Here is a 26,949-nt window from a genome sequence, read left to right as displayed (position 1 = left end):
AAAATATATCACAAAGCTGTAGATATTTTGGACTAAGTATTTGTTATTTTAAACTATAGGTGACAACATTCTCCAGACTTCTGACATTATCTGACCTGGAACCACTAGTGCAAGTGTTGCATAGTGTTGAGCTCCTCTCACTGCAGCAGTTTGACACTGAGCATTCCTTCCTAAAGAAGATCAGGTTTGTTAAAGAATAATTATATATAAATATATATATTTATGTGTGTGTGTATATGTGTGTGTATATATATACATATATATGTATATGTGTGTGTGTGTGTGTGTGTGTGTATATATATATATGTATATGTCTATATATACATGTAGATGTGTATGTATATATGTATATGTGTGTATGTATGTATATATATATATATGATCTCAATGCAAAGATCAGGTCTATTCTCTGTTTTCTTGTAGGAACTTCATAACAGCTGAAAATGGCAGTAATATCGCTGGGCCCTGCACCAAGATTCTCCTCATTCAGTGTGATTTTGATGAGGCCTCTCACAGTGCCAATCTCATTGCATCTGCAAAGTAGGTCCAACATTTCATCTCTGTTGGGTATGCACAACTGTGGGATTATTTTGCTCTATTGAGTTTTCCTGTTCATTTTTAGGTATTCATCCATAAATGAAATCAACAAGCTAACTCAGGAGAGCACAGGAAGCAGGGTGTTTGTCTACTTCATTACCAGACTGCCAAGAATGGAAGGAGGGACCTCCTACGTTTGCTTTCATGGAGGTAAGGCAACCATGACTTGTGATTTAAAAACAAATTGTATCACATTGTTTAAAGAATAATCTGAAACATGTTATTGTTTACAGGGCCGTGGAGATCAGTTCACATTGATGACCTCAGACGGTCAAAAGACATTGTTTCAGACATCAAAGCCTTGCAAAACATGACTATTAGTCAAATTTTTGAAACCAAGATGAGTCAACCTGAAGGTAACTGATTGATAAATTATTGATTGCAAATCATAATTTACTCTACATAAAATTCCTTTTGTAACATTAAAATACAAAATTCTTTTCCATGGAGATGGCATGGAGGTGGATGACATGTACACTGAAAATGTGCATGAGGAAGCAGAGTCAGAGGAAAATGTGAGTACAGACAACTTGTATTTCAAACATCTGCTGCGCTAAAAAAAAACATAACTTTGCAATATATATTTTTTTCTGACTTTTCCTCTTGCTGCAGGGCTTATATAATGTTGTGGACACTACAGCACTAGTGCGGAGCTGTGTGCAGGCTGCAGTAGGCATGCTGAGGGACCAGGTGGAAAGTGGCCTGCGCAGTACTCGGAGAGTTGAGATGCTGCTGACACTCCTCAGTGACAATGATGAAGTAAAAGGTACTAATCACATTTTCTTTTTGTGTTTTTGCAGTTTCAATCATGCTGATCAATGCAATCATTGCTTATCATGTTATTAAACTCTTATCAGGTGAATTTCTGCAAACTGTGAAGAGGCATCTTCACTCATTGCTGGTGACTAATGATGGCAACACCTTCTCATCCATCAAAAGCAACTGGGTCATTAAGGAGGCCTCAAACATTGATGCCTTGCAAGAAGGAGGCACTTTCAGGTGAGTGCTTCAACTGCAGCATACAAAATGTATGTGTTTGCCTTATATTCCCATTATGTTTAACAGCACTGTGAATTGTTGACAGGCACACCTTATGGAAGCGTATTCAGGCTGTGGTCATCCCCCTCTTGGCGCAACTGCTTTCAGTCATTGACCGTAACCAAAACTTGGACATCCTGCTAGATACAAACTGTGGTGAATTTGTCAAGAGACTTTGGTTGGATATCTTTGGCAATGATAAGCTGCTTGAAATTGCACACCTAACATTGGACCACAAGTAAGTGGTGGTAATATTGCACTTTGCGTAAAGGAGTCAAAATTCCTATATAGGTAAAATTTAACCTACTGTTTACTTTACATATTTAAACATTTTCATTGTTTTCTCTTATTGCAGTTGTGGGACAAGAACAATCCTTGTCCAGAACTACATTGCCCAAGACAGGAACATGTGTTGCAGTATGCCCTTCAGCTGGAGGATCAAGGACTACCTGGAGGAACTCTGGGTTCATGCGCTTCAGCGTGAAGGTAATAGCCTGATAACACTCTCCGTAACTGGCATGTCACTACCACAATGTTGTTTTTTAAATTAAAATGTATGTTGGTTAGGCCACACTCAACAAGAATTTGATGAGTTCTTTTGGAAGACGCCACTGGGACGATACATTGAGAAAGCAGACCGAGAGATGCAGACCGAGTTTTTCCAACGCTACCTTCAGGATTTCATCTCCATGACGATGAATGTGACTTGTCAGGAAGATCTGCAGGTTGTGTTTCTGTACTACTTGAAGCCGTTCATAACACTACATTTGTGTGATGTTGTGTGCATGTATATGCTAACACTCATTATTTGCTTTTATAGCTCCTGTGTGGTGCCCTAAACTGTTGTGTCAATGAGCTGCGATTGCAGCTCAATGCCACTGATACAGTGGCATCTCTTCCCTGGATTCATGCTGCTTATCATGAGTTCAAAAACCGACTGCAGAATCTCTCCAGAATGATCTGCATTGAGCCCCAGGTGACCCAGCACCTCTTGAAGAATCATCATACCAGAGACGGGGATGAAATGGTGAGCATCTAAAGACTATTTAGTTTAAATAATTAATTTATAATAAAATAATACTTTTCTTTTTCCTGTTATCGTTCAATGTTTTTGAATTTGGCATGCACAAAATTGACTTTAAGATTAAATTATGTTTGGTAATCTGTGATGTGTACTGATCATATTTCTCTGTCTTCAAGGTACTCGATGTGTATGCTGCTCTTGCATGTGTGGAGTACCTTGAGCCTAGAGTCCTGGACACAGATGCCCAAAGACAAGCATGGCTCAGACAGGTCAAAAAGCTCCGGGTTCCCATTGAGTTGAACTGCTCAGAAGACATTGTGAGACGCTATGGAGAAAGGAGCAAGGCGATGGTCTGTAGAGTCCAGTAAGTCACGCTTAACTAAATATATATTTAAATGGTGGGACAGCTAGCAGTAGATAATGTTTTAGCTCAGTTGAGTATGATGGTTATTTGTTTGTATTTCGTTGTTCTTAGAGCTGGATGGAATCGGATATTTTCTCTTTCTCTATTTGTGGAACACATGCTGTTGGGCATTGAGAAGGTAGAGAAGAAGCTGACACCTTTAGTTTTGGAGCATACAAAAGGGCTTTGTCAGGTCGGTCTGGGTTCTTTGTACTAACCTCAATTTTCATGAATTCAGTTAATTACTATAAAACTGCATCAACAAGAATTCCTTTGTCCTAAATAACATGTATTACCTGTACTTTGTCATAGATACTGGAAAAAAATTCTGACCTGAAAACTCAGCAGTCATTCGAGGCAGTAATCAGTTTGCTCAAAACCTGCAAAGATGGAGCCGTAGAACGCATCTTCAGGTAGAAATACAGTTTTCTATCGTTTGCCTTCATCAGAATCTCTGCTGCACTTTTCCTCCACCTTGTGTCATCCATCCATTGTTTTTTCCAGGTTTGGTCTTACACAGTGCCCTGTGTGTATGGGAGACCCCCAAGATCCGCTCTGCCTGCCATGTGAACACATCTACTGTGTTACCTGTATCAAACAGTGGTTGGTCCCCGGTCAGATGTACTGTCCCCTCTGCATGCAGCAAGTTAACGACGACTTTCCCATAGTTCCTTCAGATGCCATCAGGTTGGTAACTGCATGTGGATTATAACAAGAACTGATTTAGATGTTTGTTTCTCATAAAAGGCACAGATACGGTGTGCTTCACACACACACACACACACACACTGTTCTGTTATAAGTTCCTCAAGGTAACCCCATGCTGTGTAAACTTGGCATGTAATGCATTTGAACAAAAAGCTGTTGTGTCTCTTGTTTTGTTTAGGATTCTAATCAACCAACATGCTCAGTTCAGGAAGCAGTGCAACGCTTTCTTCATTGACCTGGTGTCTACTGTGTGCTTCAAGGACAACTCCCCCCCCTGTTCAGCTGTCATTTTCCATTTGCTGTCCTTTCTCATGGTGGAAGCCAACACTGTTCCCATTCTCAGAGGTAGGGCCCTGCTCTGACCCTGGTCACTTGGGTATGTGCACACCCATGTATCTGCTTACACATGTGTTGTCATCTCTGACTATCCTTTTTGTTTTTTCCAGTTAATCGACAGATGTTGACAAAGGTGCTCTCTCCATTTGATGACTCTGTGGATAAAAATCCAGTGGTTCGGTCAGTAGTGCTCAAACTACTGCTGAAGTACAGGTAAGGTGCTATTGTTGCACATTGGATAAAGCATACTTAAATGTACGCTTCTAACATTCTCATTGTTGTGTCATTTTTCCGTTTCTGAAGCTTTGATGAAGTTAAAGGTTACCTGCAGCAATATCTGGTGGCAGTTGAGCAGAGCAACATCTTGGAGGAGACAGACAAAACTGAACTCTACTCGTTGTACGTTAACTGCTTGGAGGTACACAGGAATTCTGACTTTTTTTGTCTGTTTGATAAAATAAATTAAAAGCAAATCCGCTAATCACATCAGTGGATTTTGATATCTTGCATTGTGATGCAACGTTCATATGGTAGTTGCTTTTCATTTCTCTAGGATTCCATGTTTGAAAGGTCGCAGTTCAAGTCCATTGCAGACCAGCAGGTGTGTCTGCAGGAGGAAAGTGCCTTCCTGACTGATTACCTACATTCACATGATCAGTTTGCCGAAACAGTCACTGTGGAATATCTGCAGCAGGTGGCCAGAGTGCGTATGGACCTGGATATGGCTGCTAGCCTCATTGTGGAAAACCTCAGAGCAACAGGTGTTTTCATTTTGATGAAATACAGGATTATCTTCTCAAATACTGTTCACATACTAGTGAAATGAGATTACTTTGTGTTTTAGAATGTTTTAAATTTACCAAAATGTCATTCTATTTTTAATCACAGCAGTGGCTCAGAAGACAAGTCAAAGTGGAACCACAGCCTTCCTGATCAGTGTGATGAACTTATGTAGGCGCAGTAGAAACGACTGGTATCGTGTCTACTTGATCCGTAAGATCTGCAGCCAACATGGTGTGGAGTTTGTCCTGAAACTTCTCAAAGTGGATGACATGCGGTGGCTCTTCCCTGAAGAAGTCCTGCAAAAGGTTCAATTACCCACATTATGATTTTTTAGTATCGGTGCCAAAATAAAGGCACTGTTGTATTCTAAATGTAATGCTAACAGTTACTAAATAGTGTGGTTGAATTTGTGATTACACCCAGAGTAAAGAAGCCACCCCAATAGACCAGTATCTTGTGTGTGGGGAGCATTACAAGACCATCAGAAATGCTGTCGCAAAGGGAGTTATGGAAGGCAAAATGGATGGACTGGACGAGACTTGTGAGGTAACGTTCTTGTTGGTAACTAAGCATCTGGTCAGGCCTCTGTTTTTGTGTGCTTGTTTACACGGGTATCTTGTTGCTCTTTTCTTCATAGGGGTGCAGATGCTTTCCACAGTGTACCACAGTTTATCTTTTGTTGGCGCTGTACAGAGAAGTCACCACTCTCTACAGAGAAGCCAATGACAGCTTCCATCCCAAGCCTGAGGTAGATCTTATATTAATAAGACCTTATGAACTGCTCGGATATAATCTGTTTGCACCCATTTGTGCAAATGACCACAAGTAAAAAAAAACTTGTTGGGAGTTCATCTAACTTGTTTTCAAGTCATATTTTGCTTGCAACTTTGAAATGGGAACCAAACACAAAAATGCAGTTCTTTACTGGACTGTTTTCTGCATTTGTCAGTAAACTACTGACTAACTACTTATATTTATGTATCTTTTTACCTGCAGCAATTGGAAGCCCTGATGGCCTACATCCAGAACTCCAAATTCCTTGCCAGCCCACAGGTGAAGGCTTTTGCCAAGTCTTTGGTGACCAACCAACTGGGGCCATTGGTTGTTTGCCCTGGGGCCCCTGGTGCCCAGTCTGTGTCGGTGGAATTAACCATTCATCTGGCTGCTGTTGTGATCTGCGGGAACAAGGAGATCTTAGCTCCCCTGCAGCAGCTTGCAATGGCACCTGCCAACATGCAGGTACAGTGTGTAAACTGTCAGCTGCTTTAAGGTTGGCAACTAGGCCTCCTCTTCTTGTAGTTGAATTGAATGTGGTTTTATCTGTTTGTACAGGCAGCCTTCTTGCCAACCATGCCAGAGGACATGTTGGCAGTGGCTCAACAAGCTATGGGACATTTGCAGTGGTACCGTAAGTAAACAGACAAAAGCTGTACCCATTGTACTCACATATTCTTTAAAATTCTATACTTGAAAATTCTATAATTTTATATGTAATTTCTGATTTACCTTTACCACAGATTGCCGAAATGGTCACCCCTGCACCATTGGAGAGGTACGCTACGTTCAGTTTAACTTTTTTATAGTTTTTTTTTTTATACTCTGAAGGATAATTTTTCTTTGCATCCTGTTTGTTTTTCTTTAGTGTGGCCAGCCCATGCAAAAAAGTCATTGTTTGGATTGTGGTGTTGAAATTGGAGGAGACAACCACATTCCTGTGTCAGGATTTCAATCCGTTCCATTGCAGTAAGTGGTCTAACAGTTAATTCGAAAAAAGATTGGAATACAGAATATAGTTATTTAGTTTACAATTTCTTTTAATTTGTCTTAATTTATTAATTGTTTTCTCACAGGGGTGACCGCACTCAGAAAGGCCACATCCTCGGCGACCCCAGTCGCAGGGACAATCCCGACATGATGGACACAAAGAGCATTTCACCTGTTCCCTTCACCATGGTCCGCATGCTCACTCACATGGCCATGCTGCTGGGTGCCTGCAGCCAACCACAGGTAGCTTAAATAATGAGTACAGTTTTAATGGAGATCCTTCCCCCTGCAACATATTCTTGAGTGTTTAAAGGAGCAGCAAAAAAAAACATTCTAGTGTTATAGCACCGTTGATATCTTGCTGTTTGGATTTAAAAGGGAGGAGTCTGGTCAGTCATCCACTTTACTTGTGTTTCTAGTCCATCTCTGCCATCATCAAGCCTCCAGTACCTGACCCAGGTGCATTTCTACTTGCTCACCTGCGAAAGGACATGAAACATCTTATTCGATCCCTGGGTAAAGGGACAGATGACACAGTCAGCGCTGTTCACCTGCTCATCAGCAGCCTCCTGGAACCCAATCAGCAACAAACATGTAAGGAACAACAAACCTACTGTAACAATATTATGAGCTGTGTCAATATTGGGAGCAACATAATGATACCAAAAATATACCAATCCGTGTCCATCATTTTAGTGCTTCATTGTTATGGTTTTCACTTAAATTCTTAAAGGTAGTGAAAGCATCTTTCTAAAGTGTGTTGCTCCAGAACCTTCTTCCTAGTTTAGAAATATTGACGCACCCTGGCGGCAGCACATGTAATTTGCAGCAAGGGTTAGTCTAGCAACTCTCCGTTGGCTTGCAAGCTGTAAAAAACAAACAAATTCTGGTCAGGCCAATCACATCGTGTATAGATTCGGTGGGCGGGCTTGACATAAGGACGTCAGAGTTCTCTGCTACTTAAAAACAAGAAGATGGCTGCAAGCAAGCAGCGGTCGTTTGAATCAGCTTTGGCTGTGACATAGGAAGACTTGGAGTTAAGCTTTTCTTTGAGAAAAGAACAAAGAACGGCACTGAAGACAATTGTTAAAAAAGGAAGATTTGTTCAAAGTTTTGCCGACCGGATACACCAACAGTTTAATCTATCAACTAGCGTTGCTCTGGTTGGTTGTAGCGCAATCCTATTATGTGCAGAGGGAATTTAAAAGACAACCATTTATCCCATCCCTCAGATTGAGCCCTGCCAATGATGAGTTCCAAGACTCAACATCTTGATGTGTGTCTGGCTTGTCATACTACCTTTTTTTTACCTTGTTACTGAAAGATGTGGGCTGCAGGACAGTGACAGAAAATAGAAAAGAGAGGGAGGGGTGCCCTCCAGTGGTTAGAAATGGTGTGGTGTTCATATGCACTGTATGTACACATGGAATGTTATGGAGGTGTTACTTTATATTGAGTGATTTTAAGTCACTCAAGGCAACAAATGCAGGATCCGGGTGTCAGGATTGTTATTTGCAATGTTACCCCTATCTTTCCATATGTTCTAGGAATGATATGGTGATGTAATTACAGTGGTTACTATAGTACATTTTTTTAAATTTTTTTGAGAACTGCCTACATAGGATAAATTCGGCCCTCAAAAAATGAAACACTAGATTCACTGGATTATTCATACTATTTAACACAGCTGGTCTTTCCTTTCAGGGCCAGTTCCTTATAACAATTTGCTTTCCACCAAAGAGGCTAGAAATGGATGGGAAATGGAAGTGAGCAACGTTCTCATCACACCTAAGCTGAAGGTAAAAATACTATTTGATCATTTGTTCTACAAGGGAACAAATAAAGCACATCATCTAATTTCAGCATATCATTTTTCCTGTTTGTAAAATATGTGCATATAGCAGGTTTTCTTATGTCATTTTCTCCTTCACAGCACTTGGATAGACAGCTAAAGGAAGTGAACACATTCATCCGGGCTGACTCTCGCATCTCTGCCAATCCAATCATGAAGCTCATGTTTGGCGAACCCCGTCTGTTCTTGGCCTCACTTCCCCAGAATTCTCTGATCCACGGTTCTGTCGTGTGGAGCTGCAGGGAGAAAGTGTCTCTGCTGAGCCTCACCCACATTGTAGAGCAAAATGATGGCAAAGACACCCTGCCGGTGCTCTGGAGATTTCTGCATAAGGTAAGAGAACAATCTCCTGACATGGAATTCCACTTTTTAAAGTCAGCAAAAATATTCCTGTGTCATAAATATAAACTGATATGGCAAGACTGGCTCTAGCACACAACATATTTTAATAAATTGTGGCTTCTTTAATTTTCACATACTTGTTCACATACCAGTTCATAAAAGAGCGATTGAACACACCAGTTCATAAAGTTGTGTGTGTTGTGTGTGTGTGTGTGTGTGTGTGTGTGTGTGTGTGTGTGTGTGTGTGTGTGTGTGTGTGTGGTTGTGTGTGTGTGTGTGTTGTGTGTGGGTGTGTGGTGTGGGGGTGTGTGTGTGTGTGGTGTGTGGTGGGGTGTGTGTGGTGTGTGGTGGTGTGTGGTTGTGTGTGTGTGTGTGTGTGTGTGTGTGTGTGGTGTGTGTGTGTGTGTGGTTGTGTGTATATTTTAGGAAACAGAGCTCCGACTGGTGAAGCACCTTCCTGATATTCTTACGCTCCAGAGACATCTGGTCAAGAAGCTTCAAAACAACACTGAGGTGACTTGTGGCACCATTGCAGAATTCCTCCACATTCAGAAAGCAGGTACTGAAACTAACTACATCTGTCTACAACAATGGTTTTCATCTTTTTCAATTGTATGACTCACTCACAGAAGATATACAAAGTTCCACGCAGTTCCTAATTACCTCTTTCTTGGAAATGTCTTAATAAAATAGCTGTTGACTTGCAAGTTAAGAACCTGCTTGCCAAGAAATGAGTTGTTTTAACCTGGAAGGAGACAATGATTGAATGTTCTTAAGCGAACTTCATCTCTCCCACACAGGAGATGTCTTAATATGCTATTTACAGTCTATCCAATGTACTGCATGTCATGCCTCTAGTTGACGTGTGTACTCTTTAATGTGTGCAGATTCGCTGAAAGGCTGGTATGATAAACACATCAAGATCTTCCTGACTACCTGGAATCAGCTCAGAGTGTCTTTGGCCACCAATGGTAAACACAAACACACTTTGTTACACTAACACTGGCCTGTCCAACATCCTGATCCAACTTGAATTGAAATGTTGTCGTTCAGGGGAGATCAAGATCCCAGCTGAGTTCTGCCAGAATGACCTGGACCTGGACAGTGACTTCAAGGTGTTGTTACCACGGCGACAAGGCCCAGGCCTGTGCTCTACAGCCCTTGTGAGCTACCTCATTGCCCTGCACAATGACATAGTCTACTGTGTGGACAAACACACTGGAGAGGAGACCAGGTGGGGGCGCTCATGCCACATTCTTCTCACTTGCACATGTTTAGCTATAAGAACATAGTGTGTAAACGTCTGCCCAAAATATATTCTGCATTTATGTATGAATATTTCTGAGAAATTGTTAAAAGGATAGAAAGAATTATTTACAATTATCATTTTTAAATTAATCTGTTTATCCTTCCCCCAGCTACAAGGTGAGCCCGGCGGATGTGACTGACCTGCATGTGATTCGTTATGAGCTGCAGAGGGACCTGATGCCCCTGGTTCTGTCCAACACCCAGTACAGCATTGAGAGGGGCCAGGAGACTCTTCACGAGTATGACTTGCCCAAGATCCAGCAACAGATTGTCTCCCGCTTCTTACTGGGCAAACCTCTCATCACTCTCAATGTGAGCAAATGGAAAGCACATGCAAAGCTCAGAAATGACTCCTATTTGTTTGGAATTCTTCTTTTTTTTTTTTCTTTCTTTTTTTTAATACCTAATGCCTCTGTTCCTTTTCCACAGGGCCTCCCAACACTAGTGAACAGACATGAACGCAACTATGAGATTATCCTGAAGGATGTCAAAGCAAAAGTCCAGCAAGTAAGTTGTAATATACAGTACAGTACTGGAACTACCATCCATTTATCACAAATAGCACATCACCATGTTGCCATAGATAATCCCCTAAGGAGATGATCTGACCTGTGTCTGTGTGCAAACAGGAGCCTCTTCAGACTCTCACGCTGTTCGCCGTGGCTGGGGAGTTGCACTCCTACAGTGAGGTGTGTGAGGCCTTGTCTACACTGGAAGTGGCTCTTGGTTTTCTGGCCATGACCGGGGGAGAGCCTCACATGCAGCTGTCCTGCTACCTGGAGGAGGTGCTGCAGATGGGAAACCAGATGGCTGCACCTATCCTCAAGGTCAGCCTGTCAGAGTCACCGGTTATTTTATCTCTCGCTTCCACAGACAATTGTGTGACTTTGTATACAAACAATTTGCCAAATCTGCCCCTAAAAGCAACTTTTTTTGTTGTCTGAGTTTTTGGTGCTGTCATACTATACTTTTACTCCCTACTACCCTTACACCTCTATGAGTATTGGATTTAAGTAAACATTGTTTTAATTAATGTGGATCTTTTTGTGCTAGACATGAGATACAAATTAATGTTCTCCCTTCTTTGCTCACAGGCTCTGAGCATGTGCTGTCTCAAGCATTGTGTGGCTCTGTGGCAGCTGTTGGCCTCACTCAAATCAGAAAATATGCTGCGGCTCAAGAGGGTAAGGCATTAGAATACAGATACAGAGGTGGAAATGGTATTAATGTTATTTGTGGTAGCAGTTGCTTCTTACATTTTCCTTAATACATCCTTCTGTGTGAAAGTGCAATATTATTATTATTTTGCCTATTCCATACATTCTGTGTTCTTCAGGATCCTTTTGTGGAAGTCTCAGAGAAGTACAAACAGGCCCTGAGTGAGGACGAGCACAGGCTGCTAACTGGCTTCTTTTCAAAGAGCAGCGCTGACTCTTTCCTGCTGGAAATGCACGAGTTTCTGGTGCTGGTCCTTAAAAAGCCCAATGCGCCTGAAACCTACAGGCCTGACTGGAGGTAAAACAAAAGACTTCACTTGTCTATACAGTACATTCTTAAAATTGTGTCTCTAATTAAGGCCGGATCATTCAAAATGAAAAATCTATTGCCGTGTTATTGTTCTTTGATGAAACAAAATGGATCTTGTTCCATTCCTACTTTATTTAATTATTTAATTTGGCACGATGAAGCGTGCTGCACACAAAACAAACCTGAAGATAACTTTGGTCAGAGCTGGCTTGCTACATTTTACAGGAAAAAAACAGAGACAAACAGTGAGATTGTTTTTTACAAATTTCTTTTATTTGATTGTGGCTTGTGGAGTTAAAACTCTATGTCCAAGTAAAAACTGTGCTATTAAGTAACGTAGTTGTTAACTTAGCTTTTTTTGGATCAATTATTCAAAATGTACCTCTACTGCTCTGCCTCAGTGAAGCGGGTCAGGTGTTTTTGCTACATGTTTTTATTTTATTTAGATTGTTGTATGTGTGATGTCAGATCACATATGAAGTATGATCATATATGACGTCTATGTTTTGTCTCTTAAAAGCCTGAAAGACACACTGGTGTCTTACATGGAGTGCAAAGACCTGGACACCCCCCCTGATGTGGGCGAACTCTTCCCAGCAGAGATCTGCCTGTCCCAGTATGTTGAAGCCTGGAAGTTCATCATGGCCTTCAAGCAGGAACGCGGTCAGCGACAATGAGGACCAGATAAAAGGGTTGTTTTGTTGTCTGCCTCCTTTATTTGAAATCATCAAATCCCTTGGATGAAGTTTACAATCATGACAAATCAACAGTATTGAAGTGGTATGGGTAAATATATGTGATAAGTTCTGTATTTTACACAAATTTATCCAGAGATGTGCCTTTTTAAGAGCACTTATGTTTAGCTTCATAGGACCACAAAATAGGTGTGCAGGTCACATGTACAGCTCACCTGTATGAAGAGGTGAACTCCGGGGATTTCCTTTTGATTATCTGTTCCTGCTTTGTGTTTTGTTTTTTCCTGAGCACCAACATGTACAGAGTTTCTGTACATCTGAAAGTCTTATTTCAGGCACTTTACTTGTAATGTGAATTTGTCTGTCCCGAAAAATCAGAAAAACAATCTGAATTCAACTCAGGTAAAACATTTGGAATAACTAGTCTGAAAATCACCCTGACCTAAGTCACTTTAACAAGAAAAACAGGTATTTTTTCCTTTGCTTAAAGTGACTGTTTCGTCAGTTTCATCCTTTTTATATTGCTGTTTATCATGTTACGTTGATGTGCCATATGTATGTTAAAATTGCACTTGCCTTTCTTTCACTTTTTAAATTCACTGTCTAAAAAAATGTTTCCTTAAAAAAAAGTTTCCTTAAATTGTATTTCCTATCTATTACATTCCACTTTTGTTTGTTTGGTAATACATACTGCATTTCACTTGTGTGGACTTGTTTTTGTATTATGAGAAAATATTACATAAACCATGTTTCAAATGTGACATAATATTCACCTCATGCTAGTGTGGCTCAGTGCTTCCCCCTCCACTTGCTGGCTAATCACTGGCTGAGTAATATTGCCATAACATGTCTAATTATTTGTCAATATGTTATGTCAGCAGAAATACATTTTGGTGTATTGTTAATGTTTCCATCTGCCACTGAAGCTATATTATTTCCTCAGTCAGCTATGAATTGGAATCTGAATAGTCTTGAATCATGTTGTCATAGTGGAGTGTGACAGTAGACTATTTTGCTAAGCAGGGGTTTGGCAACAAGTGCAGTAATGAAATGTAGATTCACCTCCTGTGAGACTAATATCATTCACGGTCATAAGTAGATTCAATTGTGTCTTTTTTTCTTGTGGGATCTTGCCTTCAGCTCAGAGGGTACACATTTTGTTTACTTATCTCTAGTAGGATCTGTCCATAGAGATTATTTTGGTTTTACTGTCCCAGATTTTGAGAGATCCCTCTCTGACATTTCTGTTGCTGGCTCCCTTATTATTCCCTTTGTGTGTACAGTTGCATTGAGTGTTTTACAGTACATTCTTAACATTACTACAAGTAAGTTGCTCCTTATTTACATGCTACAACTCTGCCAAAAGAAGTTATACATGGAGTGCTCAGGAAATGGCTGCCTTCCTAAAGTTACGTGACTTTCTGACCCTCTGTTGGTGGGAGCTCAATGTGTTTTTGATCAGGCTGATGGAAATGATAAGGACAAGCCTGCTGCTGGATGGTTCTTAACTCAATTTCCTCTGTACCAAAGCAGTGTTTAGCATAACAATGACAAATGGAAGCATGCGCCTGTGAAAGTAAACCATGCCAGCGACCACCCTCTAGGAGTCTGCAGTCAGTAAATATGATATCCATAAGAGGAGTTCTTGGCTGTTGGGTTTCTAGGTTTCACCCAAATATCGTTATCTTTTTGTTTATTTGTTTTACTTCATCTCACTGGCAAAATGATGCATCTATTAAGCAAAGAATCTAATCCTGATGAAGTAATTGTTTCATGCTGACAGACTGAAACGCGGAGCTGGCATTCCACAAGGCTAAGGTGATGCTCACATGTGCTATGTAGCCATGTCCTCACTGCTCATTAGCGAACTAAAATGTGGAAGTACTGTACATTGGGTTAATAAACACCCACAAATGGGTCATGAGCGTGATTTGCGCAACTCAGTCTTGTAGAACAAGCCTCACTGAGCAAGTTCAATCACTTTCACTTCCACTTCTGTAGGCTTCAAAGCCACCATGCAAACGGTACAAAGGGAAGGATAAAAGGGCCAAATTCTTTCCCCTGCTCTCAATTTTTTTGTCTTTGTCTCTTGATTAGGAGGAATTGGGGGCAAAATCACTGTGTATTGTGGCTTACATTTAATTATATTCATGGTTGATGGACAGTTGGGATCAGGTTCCAAGCATGAGGGTTTAATGATTTACAAGGCTGGATAAGCATGTCCAGAAAATTCATCTTTTTGTTTGCAGTTACAGTATGTTGGAGGGTTTGACAGCCATGGCTTAATTATGGGCATTTTGTCTTCAAATAAGTAGCTCTGCTGGGTCAATAATGCATCAATAATCAGGACAGATAGTTTTTCTATTTATTTATTTTTTTAAACTTTGGTTAAATGAAAAATGAGATTAACTCGAAACCATTACTAAAGAATATGGCAAATCTGTAAAACAAAATCACTTCCTAGCGACAGGTTGGTTGAAGACATGCTTGGTTTGAATGCATGTATTCCTTCGCTCTTTTTTTCATGATCTGTGTTGCTCTCTCCTCTCTGAACCATCAAGGAAAGGTAAATTATGTCAAAGTGATATTTTTATTTAATATTTTTAAATTCAGATATGTTAAAAATAGGTCAATGTTCTTAATCAAGTCTCCCCTTCTACTTGCCTTAAGTTAGTCTTTTTTATCTAAAAACTTTTTCAGAGATGCCCTATGAACTTCACAGTCCAGTTAAAATAATATAAAGTTTAGCTTGGAATTGTCACTATGCCTTGATCTGTGGAGGAGCTTCAAACTTAACCCTTTGCAAAACAGCCTCAGATATCCATCAAGTTTACACCTTGGGGATCCAATATCATTTGCAGGCGCCGTCGCCAGTCAGGCGCTCTCAGCCAAAAGGGAGCTTAGATTTTAATGATTGTGGTGTGAAATCAGTACCCTTAAATACTCCTGAGACCTCAAGAAGCACACCAACAGGCTACTGTATTTTCTGTGCGACATTACAGATGCTTTACTGGCGGTCTGGGAAAATGTTTTCTTTAAATTAGCCCTTCAGGGTGCTGCTGTTATTGCATTATTATCAAATTAGTGTATTTTAATTACTACGTCATCTGAAATGTATGTGCCAGTAGGTCACAGTGGGGTGAGAGCAGAGAGCGTGTCCAAACTCTCAGGTTGCTCAGCCTGTTTGAAATGCTGGGATGACGGAGAGAGAAAGGAAGAGAGAGAAAAAAACAACTCAGTGAGCACATCTGTGAATTATATTAGCTAATTGTGTGCACTTCTCTTTGCACTCAACACTTAGGTTGTCCTCCAAGCACAAGGAAGAAATTAAGGGCACTGCTGCCATGTTGTTCTATTAAATACGTGAAGAGAAAATACAATTACTTGTTAAGTGGGAACATACCACATGGGATTATAAGAGGCACAGCCTTTCAAGATGTAGAAGTACATTTTTTGTCATCCGCATTAACAGGTTTCCCAGCAACACAATTGTAAGATGTACATGCAGATAGATGGCAGAAAACAGGCAGAGTAGGCTACAGAGAGATCATAAACTGCATATTCTGAACTTGCTTCTCCTGTCTGTCTAATGTTTGCAGTTAGCAGTTACCTACAAAATGATGGGCTTTCTTCATTGGAAAATAGCTGTTTTTGCATAAGGCCCTAGTCGAGGTCGAGCCTGCTGCAAAACTCACCTTGGGTGGAGAAATCTTAACTGTACCCAATTCATAACTACAGCTTGAATTTCAATACCAAACTGTCTGCTACAGGCAGACAGCTTAGCCTTTGAGCTCCATAACAATAAAACCACATATTGAATCAGATTGTTATGGTAAGATGAGAGCGTTTTTGAGAAGTCCAGAAATATGTCTAGCATTTCCCAAATAATAAGAAGCAATGGCAAGACAGGGTTATGTGTCAGGTAGTGAGATACACTTAGCCTACTTTGTAAGAATCTCCTGCTGCTCTTACTGACTTTTGTTTGGGGGGAAAAGCTGATGTGAAAAAAGACACTGGACACAAGCCAGAATTGCTCATTTATGTAGCCCTTTTTTGTGAGAAAAGAATTTGGAGTTTTGTCACAAGTCTGGGAAACAAATAGTCTAATGTTACGGAATGGTTTCATGCTGTGCTCTACAACCAGTGTCTTGTTCCTTCAGGTGGTTATGTTTGCTATCAGGTGCCAGTGATCAAGAGCTGAATTCTTGGCTAATGTTCCTACCATCACTTCAGATAGCCTACATGTGTGCAGTTGTTTCTGAAAATATTCCTGCGAGAGGTATTGTCTCATGAAAATACACAAATTTGTTAACTTGTCTTTATTTCATATCCAACAAGCAGACTACTATATAAAGAACAACTGGCTGAAAATACGTCCTCTCCAAACCTTTCCCCTTGCAACACTAGCTAACTGCTAAGCTAGGCTGGTACAGATGCTCATCATTCTGCTACTTTTCTGCAGTTCCTGCAGTTCCTGTAATTATCACCTCATCTGCCTGGGGTTCTCTGCAACAGACACCCCCCAGGGCAACATGATTTTTCTGGCAATTGGAAAGCATGTCCAAATGCTTGCATTGCTAGTCTCATGTTGCCAGACCTGTCTGCACAGCACTGCCAAGAAAGGTCTGGCTAGAACAACCAACATTCCTGGATGGGAGAAAAAGCAGCTTTGGTTTATTGGCATTTCTTTAAACCAATCATAATCACAATGTCTTGGGCGGTGCTAATCACTTTATGAAGCAACGTTGACTTTGAAAATAGCCACGAGAAGCTACTTGTTTTTGTGGAACGTGCACGTAGGGAGCAAGGTGGTAAGCCAACCTCTGGAAAGCGTACTTCCTATGGAGCCATTTTGTTGCTAACAAGCCATCCCTCGCCATTAGCATCCCATTGACGCCCATTAATTTTGGTGCCACTTTGATAGCGATTAGCTTTACATCTGCATTTAAAGACTCAGTTTGTCCATTGTTTACTGGAAAGAAACAACAATGTATAACAAGCTCCATTACCTTTTATCTCAAGTTATGGCTCCGTAGCAGACGTTTTTGTAAAAATAGGCCTGTCATAACCACGTGACTTTCGCATAGTAGACAAATTACCTAAACAGTAGCCTAAAGGAGAAGCTTGCCGTCAGTTTTGGCTTTTATTAGCTGTTTAAGTTTAATTACTAATGTTAACTAGCATTTTAGTTACCAATATATTAGCCTGTGCCATGTTATCTCCTAACATACACCTACTCTCTCCAACTCTGCAAGATTGGGAATGATTGAGATTTCTCTTGCACAGCTACCAGAAGACTTACAACTTTCAGACAGGTTGCTCACATCACATCTACGTCGTCAAGCTCAGTTGGAGGCTACGCAGTAACACTCAGCCACCATTGGAAAAGTGCTTCTAATAGCCTTCCCTGGTCTCCATGGAAATCTAAGGTGATACATTGCTCATTTCTTTAACTGTCTATAGCATGGAGGCGCGAGCTCTGGAATTAAAATGGCTGTCGAGTGTGTGATGAGTAATTTACTCATATAATTTGATTGTCAGTTTTACCTTGGAGGATGTTTTCGAGTTTAGAATGCCAACACAAAAGAAAGCAGAAGATGAGGGACATTAGGCGGAACCTCCGGTGGCACATTAACTGTCCCGTAAATGAAACCTCATCAATATAGACTAGTCCAAATGTTGCTGTGGGGGACTTTGCAGGCCTGTATGGTTCCCACCCAGGTTTTGCCTATTCACTCTGATTATGTGTGCACGTTTGTCCCTAAAAAATTGCTTGCCATCTTTGTTCATTTAAGGTTTTAGTCATAAATGCCACTAAATTGTTGTTACGTAAGATTTCCAGAAATTGGAAATAGTTTAATTATTGGAGGGGTTTGGATTTTGTAACACAAATCAAACAACAGAGTGTCAGTTTACATCAAGGCTGAGAAATGCCTGGAGCTTTTACAACACAACTCTCTCCTTTGAAAGAGAGAAAACAGTTGCTGCCTGGCACAAAGCAAAGACTGTTATGTAATACAATTAAATACTGTTCTCTCTCTCTCTCTCCTCTTTGTCCCCTTGTCTTTTCTGAGTTTGTTTTCTCTCACTCTTCTTTCTTACTTTCTCTTTAGCTTTCTTGCATCTCCCTTTCATTCATCCTCTTCTCCCTGATGTGCTTTGTTATCTGACGGCCTTTGGCTGTGAATAGATAATGACTGTGCAAGAGGTTTTGTTTACCATGGATACCAAAGGATTAGAGTGATTACTACTGGTGCCAGTGTTGTAACAAGCTGGAGAAGCCTTCCACAGTGTATGGAGGTGCTGACAGTTATCCTGTACAAGATTAGAGAACTTGGATTATGGGTTGTTTTTCTCCACCTGGTGATGAAAGAGACTTGAAGAAGAGTCCGAACATCATAATGCCAAGCGACTCTGAGGAACAGTGCGTCCCGGGTGAAAGTAACCCACAGCCTTCATGTTTTGAACATTGGCTTTTTCATTCTTCAGAGTTGTGTTAGCTGTAGCCAATGGTCTGCAGTCTTAGCCAGGAAAATTACGTCACTTTCTACCCTGACCTTTCACCTTGGTATTCCCTGTTGCCTATGGCAGTTCACAGAGGAAGATGGTTCCTCTGCCTCCAACTAAGCTCTCCTGTGGTCAGGGCTCAAGTGGGTGTTCAGTTTCGCAATGCCTCTCTTCTTGGCCCCAGCACAAATACACAACACCCTCTCCAATTGCACTTGATAATATTTATCTTCAATTATAATTCCACAGATATGGATTCTTGAACGGTGTACAGTGGCAGCAGACAAAGCAGGGCAACCTTGAGCCGATAACTAGGCCTTGCTGAGGTGGGTTTCTGCATGAACCCCGAAAACTGTATGTTCTCTTCAGCAGTGGAGCAAAATAAGCAATGTAGCCATTAAGAACTCCAATGCGGTGGAGCAACACTTGGCTGTATATTTGTCCTTGTGTTGAGTGCATGCATTGCTATAGTGAAATGTGAAACCATCCACAACACACACTAAGTGTTGCACGTGAGGGGTGGTCACAGTTTAAATAAATGAATCCAGCCCCTCGTGAGCCGCAGCCTTGTCTGCAGTAACCCCCAAAGGTCGGCAATGTCAAAGATAAGTGTATTAATGACTTCAGTTAAACAGAACGCCATAAACCATAGACTCATAAATCAGTCAAACTGAATAAGGTATGAGAAACACACAATAAAGGAGATAAAAGAAATTAATCATCTGTGTTAAAGGGAAGACACATGAGCTACTAACCTCAAGTTTCCCAATATTATTTAATCAAAAGGCTCAAATGGTAAAAGGTAACGTTAAACTGGAAATAAGGTTATTTTGGGGCACTTTGGGGCAGTGTAAACAAGTTGTAAATTCAACTTAATCACCTTTTAAGTTTAAACGGCAAACATGTTAGGAAACAATTGCCTATTTGCACGTCTAGCAGATATAAAGAGGTACAGAGCAATATGTGTTCTTTTGGAGTAGTGTTTGTGTCCACATGATGAATGTAAGTCCAATATTTACCCTCTTTTAGCTTTGTTTTGGTCTCCACCAACTCCCCAAGGAAATTTCTGGCTATATAACTGGTACTTATGCGTGACTTGTCAACCGTGTCCGTCTGCTGTTTGGTGCTGGCCAGTTTTTCTTTTTGAGCATTCTTTCTTAGCATTTTTAAGTAGTGAGTAATTTGTGAAGTGACAGAAAGTGTTTTAAATGTGCAGAATATGTACAAACTCAGTACAAACCCACAATATCACGTTAGCTAGCAGCTCTTTACGACATGACATCAGGCTAACCTGTGACTGTAAAGGAGACTCCAACATTGCATGCATTTTAGGTAAAAATCCAATCTCTGTTGTAGACCTAAAGAGCAATACTTTTTTGGCCAATCAGAGAGTATACACATCTCATTATGGGCCTTATTGCCTCCAACTGTGACACCCCATATGTCTTGAGATCATCCGTCCATTTCTGTTTAGCCAGCATTCAGTTTAAGCTGGAGCTCTTATGGAGGATCAGCCTGTGATTTCTTGGTTGTCTTGGCTATTAGAGATGGCTTCAGACGATTGGGGTATTTCTAGAAGGGGAAGTAGATGAAAATAATGAGAGGAAGGAACGGCTGCCAGTCCCTGCTTTTTTAACCTACGCACACATAGAGAGATCTGTGTGTAATATTGTTGTTACTGGCAGGGCCTATTTTGGGCAAGTCAGTACTACCCTGTGATGCCCAGGAACGACATGCATGTCATTTCCTGCCAGGAGCCGTCATTTGGTTATAACTGCTGCTCACTGGCAGCTTGCTCATGTTCTGTCTCTGATTTCCAAAATGAAACATGTATATTTTTCTTTTGTCGACAGCAGCAATATTTCCAGGCAAATCAAGATTGAAAAAGGTTTTGGGGTTTTAAAAAACTTCAGTTTATAATGAAACACATGAAATATCTGAATTGGACCATTTATAAATATCCTCTTGAAGTGCTCGTGGCTTTGAAAAATAGACTGTTTACTCTACTGTGTTATGCTCCGTAGGATGGATTTCCAAACTGTATACACAAAGCTTGCACAAACAATACAGACTAATTACAATGTATCTTGAGTTACATGATACTTAGCTGGTGATAACAAGAAGGTCACATGTAATTAAAAGTTATTAATGAGCATACTGACTAAAATGAATGTTGTTTGAACATTCAGTATCTAAAATAATGCAGATCTACCTTTCTTTTTTAATGTGACTTGCAGAATTCATTGGCCTGATGGGGCCACTGTTTGCTTGCATTACATTAAACCATCAGAGAAAGAAATGTGTTTCTTGTGAAAGTTCATACTCAGTAAGATAGTGTGAAGACTACAACAAAACAATTTGATGTTTAATGTGAATGTAGTAATGTTGATGGTTATAGCCTTTGATCCGTCATGACACGACAAAGTAATTGAAACAGATCAAACGCATAGTTTGAAAAAAACACTAAAATATGTGTAAGCTTCAACTTATTCCACCCAGTTCACCGACAATTTATTTCACTTTGGTCTCAAAACAAAAGGGACTGGCACAAAAAAGAGCATTTAAGTTTTTAACCCTCATGTTGTCCTTTGGTCAAACTGACACATTTTCCTATATCAATGTTTTTTTTCCTATAATAACATGATTGATTCCACACAACGCTCTTTGGCAAGTACAAATCTCTACTCTCATTAATTTTGGGGTGTCTTATTCAATTTTATAGCATTTGAAAAAACAATTGAAGTGGTTTTGAAATAGTATTGAGTACAAATTGAAATATTCCAGTCTGTGATTATCCATCAACATATTTTCCTTTAATGTTAGTCTAAATAATTCCTAATTTCTGCTTTTCTAACTTCTACATTAGGTGTAATTTCCTATAAATTAGGTTTCTTGATCATAAATTCCCAAAATAACTGTAAAAGTAAAGTTAATAAGTTAGTGTTACATAGTGTTGCAAACGTCGAAAAAGGGGCAAACATTGAAAAAAAAACGTCAAAAGTGCTGAAAAAAGCCACAAAAACAGAAGAAAAACGTAAAAACTTTGATTAAAAGTTTCAACAAAAGTGTTGATTTTCAATTTTGACGGGAAGACAACACAAGGGTTAAGAGGCAAGACTTTCACCCTTACAGGGCCCCACAGCTGAGCATCAGTATTCCACAACCATCAGATAGTTGGCTTGGCTGATAGCACAGCCGGTGATGTGAGCTGTTAGCCAACAAAGGACTAATGGCTGAATGACTGGCCACAACCAGCTGGGCCCATTAACCAATATACTCAATGAGGGTTTGCACTCTTTGCACTTTTAAAATCATGATAATTGAAGAATTGAATTGGTGAGAGTAGTTGTGCTGCTGACTGTGTTGTAACATGACATGGTTCTCTTAGCACTATGACACAGCAGGAGAACAACTTTGAGATGTCACAATACACTCACACTGTTCAGAAAGGGGAGGAAGGATTATGTTTGCCTCTTGACCTCAGGGTCTCAGGCTCAGCTAGAGAGGTTCTGCGTTGGATAACCTCCATGAGCTCATGAAAACAGAAGATACCATACATAAAGTTGGAGTACATGGCAATTAGTACAGCCTCATACTCCACAGTGTGCATGATAGCTGTGAATTATTATCTCAAAGACAACGGAAACGTAGGTCATATTGTAGTCTATGTCTTTACCCCCCCTGACTAATTGAAGGGACTTTATCAGTTGTGCTCTATGCAAACTGTTAAACTCCTTAAGGGGGAGCGGATGAGCAGCAATAGAGGAGGCACAGGTGATAGCCTTGGATTGCCTCTCGCCCACGCAGATATCACACAACTGTCTCCTAACTGTGACATAACCAAGGTCAGCTCAGCTTGTGGAAGACCATTTGTTGTTTAAGCAAAAGAAGCAACTCCGAAGGGGTATTAAATAGGGATTGCTGTTGTTTGATTTATTCGAGCCTATGCACGCAGGTTAAAAACAAATGTGCAAATATTTTCAAAATTTGCCAAAAAATATTGTCATAAGAAACTTCAAATAATGAGGTAAACATTTCAGAGAAATCCCCATCAGCTAAAACATTCAGATTTCCAACTGTTCTGAGCACTCCGGTTTCAACAGTTTTTTCTACTCTTGACTAAATGTTGCGTAACTCCGGACTTTTATGATTGGTCATCTGCTCCAGGTAGACAGGACTGGAGTGTAACTTTCCCGGTTGTGTAGTTTTTGGCTTAAAAGCCTTTATCTGCCATTTGACAGTAGAAAGTGCTGCTATATTCTATTAGTGTGTAAACTGCTAACAACAGTGGCTGTGTGCTAACACCACGTAGCTGGAATCTTGACAGCCAATGTTGGTCAATTCTCCTCAATTCCTGGTCACATTACTGCTGGAATATGTCCGGTTGTGTATTATTTGGTTTAAAAGCCTTTATTGGTGATTTTTCATGGTAGAAAGTCCTTCTATATACTCTGTTGCCGTCAGTCTTAGGACCTGCTCCGACCTGGTATTAAAATCTGATCTGAATGATCCAATGTGTGTTTTCAAATCTCTGTAGAATGTTTCTCCAAATGCGTCCTCATTGACCACTTATGATCGGATTGTACATCCCCGCTCTATATGCGAATACACACGTACATCATTTCTATTTGCATACAGGATGGTTGAGTGTTTATAATGCCAGTTGTTAATTCCCCATAAATCAAGTGAAAAACGAAAAAGCGCTGCCCACAGCACTGCTTCTGACGGGCAGCAGAACCTGTGCATGTGAGAAAGATGTCTTTTAAAGTCTCAGGGTGTTCAGCTCTTAGAACGTTTGTAGCCTAAAGAGACAGGCACTCCAACAGAACGTCTCATACAGAGGGTGAATACAGGTGCAGCAGCCATGGGCAGTATGAGACAGATAGATGTTTTTTGAACATTAAATCATGTACACATGTTCAATTATGACCTTGAAATTGCTATATAATAGGTCCATTTTAAGCAAATATTGATCTACTTTCATTCAATGTTTCAAGTGGTTGTTGGGGATAATTTGCTGGGACAAAAGGCAGAAAACTTCTATAATATCTATACAAGATTTGGTAGTTAAGGTTCTATATTATTGGTTGTGATTAACAAAAAAAGGTCTATCACTGGATATGTACATATATTGGCTGTCAATTTTGCATGCACCACTTTGAAAACAAGTTAAAGATTCCACACACTGTAAACACAGATTTAGTTTTAATTAAACGTTTAAGTGGTCACTACTTATTCTTTTATGTTTTGTTAAAAAAACATTCATTACTAAATCACATTAATTGTTTGTAACCATCACCTTAAGAATGTAGTGCACAAGCCATATTAAGCAGAGATAGAAGTTTTTGTATGGGAGGGGCGGGGTCATTTGAACTGAAGCGATGCAAAGGCTCATGGGAAGAATATACAGTTTCTGTCCTAGTTAAAGTGTGATAAGTAACACAATGTTCTATATTATATAGTATGTATGTATATATATATATATATATATATATATATATATATATATATATATATATATATATGTATATATATATATACTGTATATAATATCGTATATATGTATATGTATATAGTTTCTTTGCATGTTCAACACTATAGTGCGTAGTTTTACCACCCCTATCCCTCCTTCACGCAGTTGCTAGTAGCTAAAAAAGATTAATAAAACATAATATTAGGTAATTATCTTTACTCGATTTCATGCATGCGGAAGTCGCCAGATGAAACCATTTTCCAAACAGCCATACTGAGAAATACAGAGAAAGTTTTGTGGTGCCTATAGTCATAACTAGCTTTGTATCAACTTATTTGTTAATGGCTTGAATGTAACGGACGTTCATTAATATAAAAAAAGTTATGCACTAAAGCTCTTTAGCTTTAAAAAATACATTATGTTAATTAATGATTTGTAGTAATCACTACTAATGTAAACTTGATTTGTCTACTGCATCAACTTATCACTCAGTGTTAATAAAACTTGACTTGTTAAGTTAAGTCAAGGCAACGGGTTTCCACGCAAATTTCTAGTAAAGTCAACATATTCAGGATAATAGTGCAGGGAGGAGACGAGCAGTTTATCATTTAAGACGTTCAGACACATCAGTAGATCCTTTGCAATCTTCTGGGTCAAACCAAGGACTCAGCAGTTCTCTGAGTCAGGCTTACTATGTCATACCTTGACATAGGACCAAAATCTTGTCAGCCATGTAAATCTCTGACATACGTTGTGCAGATGATCTCAAGAATAACATTAATAAATCTGGTAATGGGCAGGATGGAAGGGAACGGGACTGCTTGGGGGGAAAGTGAAACAAAAATCAAATAAGTATTTCATTTCATTTTGGACTTGGACTTGCTTGGAGAAGCCTCAGCGTGCGCCTGCTTTACATCACAGTGATGACTTTACCACACAGGCTTCATCCTCCCTTTAGACTCATCCATCTCTAGGTCTATAGTGCAGATAAGCAGACAATGAGGGATCAGAGTTCATGGCAGAGAGGTGTTTAACATGCTGTCTCCCTCACTACAGAGCAAGAGCTGCCATTTAATCACCTGTCGCATTTAGAGACTGTGTCATCTTCTCAAGCTTATAGGATTTATGTCCTAGGTGCTGAAAAAGGATATTCTGTTGATCTGTTTCTACCTTGCAAACATGTAAATCTGTCAGTTGAATAAAGAACCATGAGATTTTAATATTTCAACAGACTGTTCCCATTTGGGACGCTCTTCTAAGTTCAGAGGAGCTATTGAAGATTTATACTTATCCATACCTATACATCTTCTCTCTCTGCTCTCCTTAGGATCTTTATCCATGATAACAGACAATGTATCTCCTCACTTCTTATCGCTGACAGGAACCATTGCTCCCAGCACATTAAATAATCTTCTCTGTTTCTGCAACACCCATGAAAACAAACAAAGTTTACATATGTATGGCTCTGTTATGAACAACGAAAAAGGGATTTTGTGGCTATTTTTAAGCTATGGCAAATTGAAAATCGACTTTTTGACAGTGATCACAGACCTTTGAATTGTTCATTTAATAAACACCAACACTGAGAATTGCTAGCCTTAAAAATGTAGAACACACATAAAAAACATGAAAGATATGTCTTTTTTAATGTCATACGTCTTCCTAAAACTTTTAACTAATATTTTTGTTTGTGCAAAATATATTAGATAAATAAAAAAATAAAAATATTATGGAGCTAATAAAATAAACATAACTGCATGCCTCCTTTTGCAATTTTTTACACACACACACAAACACACACACACACACATACACACTCACACACAGTATCACAAAACAGCAGTAATTTGTGTCCAATAGGGCACACACTTAGTGATTCCCAACCGGTGTCTCATATTCCGGTAAGCGAGCTTCTATTAACAAACAAAAAAGACATTTTTTACTTGTTTTTTTAGCCCCTTTGTCTAGCAGAGATGTAGAAGGTTGTTGATACTAATGCTGTACGGCAGAGCCTTCCGACGTGCTGCTGATGGACTGTTTGCTTGGACAGTTCTTCTGCGATTGAGAGGTGATGATGGCCAAAGGGAAGTTGTCAGTCAGAGTTTGCCATGCTGCCGGTTCTAACAGGTGTGAATGTGTCACCGTCTCCACGCATTTAGCTGAGCTGCATGAAAATGCACATGTTCAACAGCTGCAGGGAGAATGTCTGTATATGTGTATCCTAATGGTAGGGTGGTGCGATTATTCTCAAAGGGGAGGAAGCCCTGTATCACTCTGTCTCGTTTCTGTGAGTCTGTCAGCGCTGCAGCTCCTCAGGGTCTCAATATAGTGATATAGTGAACCAATATGTCAGCCAAATTCTGCTTCTAAAAGTGAAGGTATTATAGTCTTGGTCTGAGTCGACCAGCAGAGAGCAACGGGAAGGCTTGTGTCACCCTGTATGTCCCCTATAAATAATATAGTCAGTAAGCTGTGTTTCCGGCTATTGGGAAAGCCAACTTGACTTCCTCTGTGTCAGCCACAAGGAGCTCTGGGTTTTCAGCGGATTTTTGTAATATGGCTAAAACTTGTGGTTTTGGAATGGCCAGCCAT

General features: G+C 40.0%; 1 protein-coding gene across 3 annotated transcripts in view; it reads left to right on the top strand.

The window, feature by feature from the left end:
- The window catches only part of LOC116702541 (E3 ubiquitin-protein ligase rnf213-alpha), a 30,310-nt gene extending 17,558 nt beyond the window's left edge, over nt 1-12,752 (top strand). Inside the window, exons 29-67 of one of the 3 annotated variants that reach the window (XM_032536790.1) lie at nt 60-184; nt 424-540; nt 623-747; nt 831-946; nt 1,050-1,112; nt 1,210-1,363; nt 1,455-1,596; nt 1,682-1,873; nt 1,991-2,121; nt 2,203-2,360; nt 2,456-2,662; nt 2,836-3,023; nt 3,135-3,255; nt 3,375-3,475; nt 3,567-3,749; nt 3,949-4,115; nt 4,217-4,319; nt 4,410-4,524; nt 4,660-4,867; nt 4,995-5,194; nt 5,313-5,435; nt 5,527-5,637; nt 5,886-6,128; nt 6,222-6,297; nt 6,407-6,441; nt 6,532-6,632; nt 6,740-6,896; nt 7,073-7,247; nt 8,358-8,452; nt 8,587-8,838; nt 9,274-9,406; nt 9,735-9,818; nt 9,901-10,081; nt 10,266-10,467; nt 10,585-10,662; nt 10,785-10,982; nt 11,250-11,339; nt 11,492-11,670; nt 12,203-12,752. In XM_032536790.1, the coding sequence (XP_032392681.1) occupies nt 60-184; nt 424-540; nt 623-747; nt 831-946; nt 1,050-1,112; nt 1,210-1,363; nt 1,455-1,596; nt 1,682-1,873; nt 1,991-2,121; nt 2,203-2,360; nt 2,456-2,662; nt 2,836-3,023; nt 3,135-3,255; nt 3,375-3,475; nt 3,567-3,749; nt 3,949-4,115; nt 4,217-4,319; nt 4,410-4,524; nt 4,660-4,867; nt 4,995-5,194; nt 5,313-5,435; nt 5,527-5,637; nt 5,886-6,128; nt 6,222-6,297; nt 6,407-6,441; nt 6,532-6,632; nt 6,740-6,896; nt 7,073-7,247; nt 8,358-8,452; nt 8,587-8,838; nt 9,274-9,406; nt 9,735-9,818; nt 9,901-10,081; nt 10,266-10,467; nt 10,585-10,662; nt 10,785-10,982; nt 11,250-11,339; nt 11,492-11,670; nt 12,203-12,359 (5,586 nt within the window). In that variant the 3' untranslated portion in view covers nt 12,360-12,752. Of the gene's footprint in view, nt 1-59; nt 185-423; nt 541-622; nt 748-830; nt 954-1,047; nt 1,113-1,209; nt 1,364-1,454; nt 1,597-1,681; nt 1,874-1,990; nt 2,122-2,202; nt 2,361-2,455; nt 2,663-2,835; nt 3,024-3,134; nt 3,256-3,374; nt 3,476-3,566; nt 3,750-3,948; nt 4,116-4,216; nt 4,320-4,409; nt 4,525-4,659; nt 4,868-4,994; nt 5,195-5,312; nt 5,436-5,526; nt 5,638-5,885; nt 6,129-6,221; nt 6,298-6,406; nt 6,442-6,531; nt 6,633-6,739; nt 6,897-7,072; nt 7,248-8,357; nt 8,453-8,586; nt 8,839-9,273; nt 9,407-9,734; nt 9,819-9,900; nt 10,082-10,265; nt 10,468-10,584; nt 10,663-10,784; nt 10,983-11,249; nt 11,340-11,491; nt 11,671-12,202 lie in introns of all 3 variants that reach the window. The other 2 variants (XM_032536789.1, XM_032536788.1) reach the window with 2 other exon arrangements.
- Nucleotides 12,753-26,949: the final 14,197 nt, after the last annotated feature.

The sequence above is a fragment of the Etheostoma spectabile genome, chromosome 15 (genome assembly GCF_008692095.1).
Source record: "Etheostoma spectabile isolate EspeVRDwgs_2016 chromosome 15, UIUC_Espe_1.0, whole genome shotgun sequence".
Classification (NCBI taxonomy): domain Eukaryota; kingdom Metazoa; phylum Chordata; class Actinopteri; order Perciformes; family Percidae; genus Etheostoma; species Etheostoma spectabile.
This window is presented reverse-complemented; position numbering and strand designations above follow the sequence as displayed.